At 41.8% G+C, this 10,000-nt stretch overlaps 2 protein-coding genes across 4 annotated transcripts in view; one reads left to right on the top strand and one right to left on the bottom strand.

The window, feature by feature from the left end:
* LOC138961721 (uncharacterized) overlaps positions 1-2,410 on the top strand; it is a 2,839-nt gene extending 429 nt beyond the window's left edge. Inside the window, exons 2-6 of one of the 3 annotated variants that reach the window (XM_070333393.1) lie at positions 313-381; positions 575-640; positions 878-943; positions 1,184-1,246; positions 1,862-2,410. In XM_070333393.1, coding sequence (XP_070189494.1) covers positions 313-381; positions 575-640; positions 878-943; positions 1,184-1,246; positions 1,862-2,045 — 448 coding nt within the window. In that variant the 3' untranslated portion in view covers positions 2,046-2,410. The remainder of the gene's footprint in view (positions 1-312; positions 382-574; positions 641-877; positions 944-1,183; positions 1,247-1,861) is intronic. The other 2 variants (XM_070333395.1, XM_070333394.1) reach the window with 2 other exon arrangements.
* Positions 1-8,977, bottom strand: part of LOC138961720 (uncharacterized) — an 11,267-nt gene extending 2,290 nt beyond the window's left edge. The window contains exons 1-4 of the mRNA XM_070333392.1: positions 8,707-8,977; positions 8,144-8,255; positions 7,206-7,365; positions 3,354-3,391 (exon numbers count right to left, since the gene is read on the bottom strand). Of these exons, the coding sequence (XP_070189493.1) occupies positions 3,354-3,391; positions 7,206-7,365; positions 8,144-8,255; positions 8,707-8,947 (551 nt within the window). The 5' untranslated portion in view covers positions 8,948-8,977. The remainder of the gene's footprint in view (positions 1-3,353; positions 3,392-7,205; positions 7,366-8,143; positions 8,256-8,706) is intronic.
* Between the last annotated feature and the right edge of the window lie 1,023 nt (positions 8,978-10,000).

The raw sequence follows: 10,000 nt of genomic DNA, 5'->3' as shown, positions 1-10,000 counted from the left end.
CTGTATCAGTGTATGGTCACATGTTTGAATCCGGGCCGGGAGGGACAGTTACATTTTGTTGGCCCATAAAAGACCTCGGTCGTTCTGCCATAAGTAGCAGATTACACCTAAACACACATACTGTCATACACCTGGGTAGCGCGACTCTGTTGCTGCTAGCTTTCCACTGGGTGGAAAGCAACCCACATTTCCCAGCGATGAGACAATTAAGTTATGAAAATGAAAACTAAAGCACACTTCAAACACCTGTAAAAACTACATAAACTTAGTCAGTTATTATAAAGCAATAATCTTCTTAATTTTTTTCTACAGGCCATCTGCTACTGTCACAAGTTCTGAAGCACCAGGTGACATGTTTGCTGAATCAGACCTACACACAAGGTAAAAAGAGTCCTGTTCTTTCCACATATGATAAAGTAACTTTTCTTTTGTTCAGTTTGGTTTCAATTGATTACAGTCTTAATGTGTGTGGGCATAACACACACATGTACACATCTTGTGAAATCTAGTTAGCAAGATACCTTAAATTGCATCCTGTGGCAGAAACTTATTGTTAACATGTAACTATCAACAGATCCTTGCCATCTACAAGAGCAGCCTCCTTGACTGCAGCAGAGCACCAACTACCACTACCAGTCAGGTAAAACATAGAATCACCACAGCCAAAGTTGACTAGGAACATACAGTAACTGACTCAGCAGGCAAAAGACACATTTGTGTCCCTACATTTAACACTCACAAACATAACACCCAGACACACAAAGACAAACACTGTGAAAGTCAGTATATATAGTATGTTGTGAGTCTTAGTTAGCAATGATACCCTTAAATTGCATCCTGTGGCGGTAACTTATTGTTAACATGTAACTATCAACAGATCCTTGCCATCTACAAGAGCAGCCTCCTTGACTGTAGCAGAGCACCAACTACCACTACCAGTCAGGTAAAACATAGAATCACCACAGCCAAAGTTGACTAGGAACATACAGTAACTGACTCAGCAGGCAAAAGACACATTTGTGTCCCTACATTTAACACTCACAAACATAAACACCCAGACACACACAGACAAACACTGTGAAAGTCAGTATATAGTATGTTGTGAGTCTTAGTTAGCAATGATACCCTTAAATTGCATCCTGTGGCGGTAACTAAGATATTGTTAACATGAAACTATCAACAGATCCTTGCCATCTACAAGAGCAGCCTCCTTGACTGCAGCAGAGCACCAACCACTACTAGTCAGGTAAAACATGACTCACCAAGCCAAAGTTGACTTGGAACAGTCACTGAGTCAGCAAGCAAAAAGCAAATTACACAAATACACACACACACACATTGACACCCCACACACTTAAAAATATATCATATAAAATAATGGGTAAAATCATCAAATCTTACAACTAATACAAGTAAAACCAGCAAACCAAAATGATTAAAAAAAATGAACCAAATCAAATACACTAAAACCAGACACACTAAAACAGATTGAAAAATACAATATTTCAGACCACCAGCCTCTTCAACAAAGTTCACCTCTCTTTCCCTCTTTCACACAAATGTATGGTAAGCAACGTATTCAATACCATACCCATACCAATACCATGCACTATAATTATGACTCATAGGAATAGTATGATTGCAGAGCAGATTGTGTGCAAGAAATCCATAACATTTAAACTTTTAGTTTTAAGTTAAACTTTTTAAGCAATGCAAATAACAGCTTAGAAATAGAACTGAACTGTGAACAGAAATGCATATTGTTATAAGAAAAACATCTCAATCTTGTGGTACCTATAAACATTCATGTTGCTGAATAAAGTACTGTCGGTCAAATCATTTGCGGGACTTTGTTTTTCAGAGATGATGACATCATTTCACAGGAAATTGGAGGGGTTGACCTGGACGAACTCTTCGGGGAGTTTGACTTGCCTCCAACAACCCCGGTTCACCTTGTTTCTCAACAGCAGCAACAGAACCAAGCTCAGCCTTTTATTTTCAACAACTGCTCTTTTTCAAATGTGCAGTTTGTCATGAGAAAATAAAAACCTTTCTCATCTCAAACTCCAATTGCAAATGATATGCACACATCCATGCAATGATCCATTACCAAATGGAGTTAAAAAACAAAAAACAAACTTAGTTTCAACTAATGTGAAGTGAGTTTCAACTTTCATAGACTATATATGATGTGTTAATTAGTTTTCCATTTTTGTGGTTGGTTTTGTAAATAACTGTGCTAAAACTGTTAATGTTATTCAACTTATTGTTAACTCTGTTAAAACTGAAAATGGTCTCATCTCATTCATGCAATTAAAGACTCTCTTGTTAGTGTTACACGAGTGTAAATCAGAGTTTTTCGTCCTCTTTGTATGTATTGGGAGAGGGGCGAGTTTGATCATTGATCTGTGTGGTGGGCGGGTGAGAGGTGGGCGGGTGTGTGTGATATGCGGGTCATTCGCAATGGGGGCGGGGGGGGGGGGGGGGGCGTTTTATCATTGATGTGTCTGGTTGGCGGTTGAGCGGGGGGGGGTCAGGTTTGGGCGTGGGTATCGTAGAAACGAGCAAAACAATAACCACACCACACAACTGAAATCCTGGGGATAAAAACACATCGCAGCTGTACGCACAAATATATTCCACCCACAGGTAAGAGGGAAAACAAGAGAAAAGCGACTCACTCATCTTTGCTTTCTGCTATTCCCTTGCTCTCGATTCGTCGCACGTTTAATCCACATATCTGCTAAGAGATGTCACGAACGCTGACAGTGCTGCAAACAAGCAACTCTTCGAAACAGCGGGGCAATCCCATCGCAAGCAAATGCAAAATGTAGGTCATTTTTTGCAATGAAACGCCGCTGTCGGCCCAAAGTCGAAGACGCGTACTGCTGGATTCACACACCATCCAGTTAGTCGGAACCTACAGAACTTTTCTTCCTCAAACCTGACATACTTGTCTCAACATGTCATCAAATTAATACACAGATCTCCTTGACTCGCTTTCACTTGTATGTGTAGCGCCTTCTCTCTCGCGCCTGCCTTCAGTGATTGCAACAGCGTGGTGGGGCCCCCAAAACAGTATTTTCAAAACCAAACTCGCGTTTCAACTCATGGCTCCCTCTGTTGATGATGCAATTATTTTCGCGCTACCAAAATGATGACAAAAACGATGTTTGGTGGTTTGTTGACAGACCAGCTTTTTTGTCGGTCCTCGGGGGGCATATCGACTTTTGTTTCATATTTATTGACCGCGGCCTTCGGCCTTGGTCAATAAATATGAAACAAAAGACGATATGCTCCCCCTCGGACCGACAAAAAAGCTGGTCTGTCAACAACCCATCAAACATCTTATAATGTCTGTGAACCCACTGCATACATATTCCACGCAGTGCTGGACAAAAGAGCAGGTACAAATGTACGGAGATAAAAGATGAGTCCTTGAAAGAGATAAAAAATAAATCCAAAAACAAAGAGACTGCCAACGTTCCAAAGTTCAGATTAAAAAAAACAAGAAAGGTAGGTTGTTGGAACGTTTGTTATTGACAAAACAAGACATTCACAGATATTTCGACCCAACGGTCTTTTAAGTGAACAGACAAACAAATATTCACACAAATCTTATCTTGATAGTTCTATCAGTTTACGTCCACTCGTCAGGAAGCCCTAACTTAAGTGGACGTCCTAAGTGGACGTAAACTGATATGACTATCAAGATACGTTTTGTGTGGATATTTGTTTGTCTGTTCACTTAAAAGACCGTTGGGTCGAAATATCTGTGAATGTATTGTTTTGTCAATAACAAACGTTCCCACAACCTACCTTTCTTGTTTTTTTATTCTTGAAACAGATATGCAATATGTGTACTACAAGCGGGGACAAAACAACAGATGCATATAAGTGAGACTAATCCAGTTTTGGGACAGATCGTTTAAATCAAGATAGCCATTTACATTGTCAACGCAGTAATCATTGATTTCTGATTTCGCATGAAAACGATTCTTAGAGCTATTCTTACACTGTGCCGAATTGCCCTTGCGAATAGCATTTTCCAATAATTCACAATGATCGGGACATGGTCGCAAGACTTTCGTAAATGTTCTTAACTATTCCTTACAATTCGTCTCTTGTTTTGAACATAGCAACTTGCTCCTAATATTCGCAAGGAAGTCATATTGGTATTTTTTTCGCAACGTACTCGTTAGTACTCGCAAGACATTTGTAATCATCGCAATGTATTCGCGGCGCTAGCAAGCCATTCGCAACCATTCGTTATGCCTGTCTTTAAATTGTGCCGAATATTCTTGCGAATATGAACATGTTGTATTCGGCAAAAAATAGACACATGGACATGAATAATATAGAAAATTGGAAGCCTTATGGTTGCGAGTGCTTGCGAATGTGTTCCGATCATTGAAAATACATACGCATCAAAATCGCCGTTTAGTTGCAAGACGTTTGCAAAATATTCTTACTGTTTTTAAAACATTCGCAAGCAATTGCAGTCAATCGCAAACATTCGTAAGGCTTTCGCAACATTTTTATGAATTGGGCAGAAATGGTCAAAACATTCCTGAGAAATTCGTGATGAATTCGCAACCGTTCGCAAGATGTTGGCAAAATGTGCACGAATAAAATCCTTACGAATGCTTGCGAGCGCTACGCATACCTTTACGACTAGATGAATACCCGCCTCGCCGGGTAGCCGGCTTCGCCTGGAAGAAGTAGAGCCGAATACCCGGCTTGAGTGGCGCACCGTACGCCGGCTTCGTCAAGTCCGAACCATGGACCCGCCAAGCTTAGGTCCCTCCCAGATTCGTGGAATGGGAACAGCGCGAAAATGATTCAGTGGCCATAATGCCATTCCTGATCATATCATGTCGAGTCCCATCCTTGTCGACGCCGCCGAATGTAACCGAGTGCCGAATCACCACAATTACCTTTGGAGGCGAAGTCCACTCAAACAGGATTGAGAAATTTAGAGCTTATCTCTAAGCCCTTTTAAAACTGTTATGGCTTCTCAGAGGATGGCCACAACATACAGACACAGCAAAGCAGCCAGACAAAACATCACAAACAGAACTCCACAGGTGTTTTCCACACACACACACAAACACACACACACACACACACACACACACACAAACACACACACACACACACGCACACAGAAGCCATATATATATATATATCTATTGTATAAATATATAGAGATAGATGACAGTGTATTTTTCGCGTGGCTATTAATTGATTCGACCTTTGCACTTTTACAGTGAGGACAACTTACGGATGCAAGGAAAGCGTTCTGGACACTACGGTGACCTTCTAAAAATAGTAACGGAACGGGAATATCCGAAGCTGCTTCTCGAAGCCATACGAAAGAAGGGAGATGAACGCTGAAAACACTGGAGAAGATAAGTAAGAGTTACTGGTAGTGGATCCAGAAGAAAAAAAATCGCTTCAGCGCTGCGCGCTGAGAGCATGTGTTGAAATATCTCATCGACCAGGTTGTGTCCCGGGTATACCTGAATATGGCCACCAAATTTGAAACAGATCCATCGAGAACCTTGGCCGCGCATCGCGAACAGACACACAGACAGACACACAGACAGACTCAAGTCGTATATATATATAGATGATTACGAATGGTTTGAGAATACTTACGATTACGTTGCGAAACATTCAGAATATGACTTCATTGCGAATATTAGGAGCATGTTGCTAATGTTCGCAAACAGAGACGAATGGTGGCGAATGGTTAAGAACATTTACGAATGTCTTGCGACCATGTCCCGATCATTACGAGTTATTGGCGAATTATATTCGCAAGGGCAATTCGCCAGAGTGTAAGAGCAACATTACGAACAATGCGAATTGCATACTCGTTTACCGGCACGGTTGGCCTAGTGGTAAGGCGTCCGCCCCGTGATCGGGAGGTCGTGGGTTCGAACCCCGGCCGGGTCATACCTAAGACTTTAAAATTGGCAATCTAGTGGCTGCTCCGCCTGGCGTCTGGCATTATGGGGTTAGTGCTCGGACTGGTTGGTCCGGTGTCAGAATAATGTGACTGGGTGAGACATGAAGCCTGTGCTGCGACTTCTGTCTTGTGTGTGGCGCACGTTAAATGTCAAAGCAGCACCGCCCTGATATGGCCCTTTGTGGTCGGCTGGGCGTTAAGCAAACAAACAAACAAACAAACAAACAAGCATACTCGTTTAATTCGTAAAATGTTTGCAAGCACTCGCAACACTCGCAAGGCCACTCGCAACGTTCGTAATATATCCGTATATGGATTCGTATACAATCGCAATTGTTTGTTTGTTTGTTCGTTCATGGACTGAAACTTCCACGGCTTTTACGTGTATGACCGTTTTTACCCCGCCATTTAGGCAGCCATACGCCGCTTTCGGAGGAAGCATGCTGGGTATTTTCGTGTTTCTATAACCCACCGAACTCTGACATGGATTACAGGATCTTTTTCGTGCGCACTTGGTCTTGTGCTTGCGTGTACACACGGGGGTGTTCGGACACCGAGGAGAGTCTGCACACAAAGTTGACTCTGAGAAATAAATCTCTTGCCGAACGTGGGGACGAACTCACGCTGACAGCGGCCAACTGGATACAACTCCAGCGCGCTACCGACTGAGCTACGTCCCCGCCCTATACAATCGCAATGATCGGTAGACATTCGCAAGCAGTCGCAACCATTCGTATGACATTCGCAAGGATTCGTAAGCCTTCGATTTTTCTCTGTTTTTTCCTGTCCATTCGTCTCTTTTTTGGCCGAATACAACATTTTCATATTCATAAGGATATTCGGCACAGTGTAACACAGGCTTTAACAAGTAGACATGTCTGACATCTAACAAATGCATTAAAAAAACGAAACAAATAAAGTAAAATGAGTGTCGAACAACAAACATTACATGTTAATCGGTCCCAAATAGCCAAGTAGGTTGAAGCGACACGAAAAACCAACAATCCCAAACCAAACACAGATTCGCAAGTGTTAAAGGGCGTACGCATGCGGATTCAGCGGAAGTGCAAATACTAGCCTTGAAATCCTTACGACAAAAACTGTTCAGGACTGTACTAAAACTGTTTATTAGCCCTGTGCAGCGCTTGATTCTTTTTGTGTGACCGAATTCTGACGGAAGAAACCCACCACCAACGCCGACCCACCACCGCTGCTATGTCTCTCTAATTACCTTCATGGCGCTTTCAGCGGATTCTGAGTTGTGTGTGACACACTCGTGGAATAGCCCATCGCCCACGATGGGCCAGCACAGTTTGGAAGCCTTGTAACGCTGAGCCACAGTAGTGCACACGGTCTGCATTGCTGACGCTGTGTCCACACAACATGGATTCCTGAAAACCAAGCGTAATATGAGTATGGAAGAGAAGGTAGCATTCTGAAAACTATTCGTTTGAAGATGCATATCTCAGGTAGGCTTGATAGAATCAGAGTACTAATCTCATACAGCGGACCCGTAGTTTTGATTTTAAGGCTTGATAGAAAAACATATCTTGTTCAATCAAGTTATTTATTTTTTTTAGATAGAACTGGAATTCAGCGCTCAACCAGCAGAAATTAGAGTGGTTGTTTTATGACCAAAATTAAGTTTTCTGACTTCAGCGAGTCAGAGACAGATTTCTGATTCTATTCAGCTAGGGTAGGCATTCAATACAACCGGCTAATTCCTTCAACTATTACAAGCATCTAAATAACTTTCGCAAGAATTTAATATTTACTGTCACATGTCTCCTTAAAATAGCTTTTGTGTCAACACACACACACACACACACACACACACACACACACATACACACACACACACACACAACACACACACACACACGCACGCAGGCACGCTCGCACACCATACACACACACACATACACACACACACGCACGCCACACACACACACACACACACACGCACGCACGCACGCACGCTCGCACACCATACACACACACCCACACACACACGCACGTCACACACACACACACACATACACACACACACACACACACACACACACACACACAAACACACAGCAAAAGCACAATCCATAACCACCTCTATAGGATCACTGTTCACCAAAAGCATGCTTTCCAAGAGACAACGAATGGCTATCAACTTACGTCTGAACAATGGCGGTGTTCGTAAACACGTTGTAAAAGATGGTGGCCCGGCGATCTTCTGTCCAGCCATTGGCGTTTCTGTAAGCCTTCACTTCGTCCGGTAGGCCTTGGCCTGAAGAGGACATTTGTTCGACAAGCTTGTAACTCGTTTGCGCATGTGATCGATTTTTAAAGTCTTCTTCTAGGTCAATTTCTGTGTAAAGGCGATTATTTCAAGATACATTATACGAGCTACTTGTTTATATTTGCCATCTTGTTACTACTCAGAGATCTAAACAACAAAGCGACTGTGAGAAGGATGAACGCAGTTGAAAAAAAACAAAAATAGTATGTACTAACAAATACAATATACAAGGACCGCACATACAAAACTAAATCAAATGTTCGTGTGTGTGTGTGCAGACAGACAGGCAGGCAGGCAGACAGACAGACAGACAGACAGACAAACAGACAGACAGACAGACAAACAGACAGACAGGCAGACATACAGCCAGAAAGACAGACGTACGGACAGACAGACAGACGGAGAAGAAGATGAAACTACAAGCAATAGGATTTGATACCGCATAGTTGTGTAGGGTAGTCAGTCGGAACGAAGATGTTGCTATAGCAGTCAAACTGGAATCCAGACGTTTGGTGCCACCTGCCCCCTGGTTCGTACACACCGTAGGTTATTTTGAACTGACCATTTTTTTCGTAGAGAATGACTAAATTGTCCACATCGTTGGCCACGAAATTAAACACATCTGATGTTTCCAGTATGCCACCCTTCTTGTTGGCAGGGGCATCTTTCACACCGTTCATGTACTGAAACCCGTCGACAAAATAAAAAAAAGTATATATGTGCAAAATTAAATGGTGAAGTTTTGTATTTAAAAAGCAAAGCATACATAGCGTTTAGAAAGTGTTCTTGTAACTTGTTGGAACTCATTATGCAAAGATTAGAAGAGCTGACAAAAAAGCAACACAATTATAACAAGCATACTTAACTGAAAGTTGCTGTGTACTCAAAAGTCATATTAATATGAACAATTAAAACTGCTCTCTCTTTGTACTAACATGTTCCGAGACTGTTTGTTTGTATGGTATAAAAAGCCTGACCAGAGCAGAATCTTTTTCACGGGAAGAAGTGTACAGTACCCGGCAAAAGAAACGCAACTCATTCGCGCCAACTGTTGCAAGTAATTTTTGTCATTTTCAAATTGTCGTAAAATATGAACCAGATAAGGTACATAAAAAAGAAAGACAGATTTGTGGAGGATATTTTACTGGCTGTACGATTAGTGCATATTATTTAATAGTTGTCTTTTTTCACTTTTTCCTAAACTGTGTTATACAGGGTAGGGGTCAAGCGAGTCGTGATTGCAGGCGAACATGTCACTTCGACACGCTACAAAATTCGTAAAAATGCATATTTTTCAACCAGGTAAAGACAGTTGTGTAGGACATTCATCTCTGAACAAGATTATTTAAATTGAATTATTCGCCAAAGCGTAACATAATAACAAAAATGAACATAAATCACTTAGACGGTGTTAAAAAGGGTTGTTTGCGAAAAGCTCCTTCATGCGAACATGTTACTTCGGCACGCTACAAAATTCGTAAAAAAATGCATACATTTTAACAAGGTAAAGACAAATGTGGAGGACACTTATTTCTCAATAATTCTGATTATTTTATTAGAATTATTCGCCAAAGCGTTCCATTATCGCAGTTTGGGACAACGATCTTCAAAGTGACAGTGGGCATCTATTTCAGCACTGCGAAGCGGACTTGCACATCTCAGGCCATTTGCTTGTTCGTGTGTCTGTTTGTTTATGTGTGAGTGTGTATTTATGACGATGTGTCTCTGTGTGT

This window comes from Littorina saxatilis, linkage group LG3, assembly GCF_037325665.1.
Source record: "Littorina saxatilis isolate snail1 linkage group LG3, US_GU_Lsax_2.0, whole genome shotgun sequence".
In the NCBI taxonomy this organism is placed as follows: domain Eukaryota; kingdom Metazoa; phylum Mollusca; class Gastropoda; order Littorinimorpha; family Littorinidae; genus Littorina; species Littorina saxatilis.
This window is presented reverse-complemented; position numbering and strand designations above follow the sequence as displayed.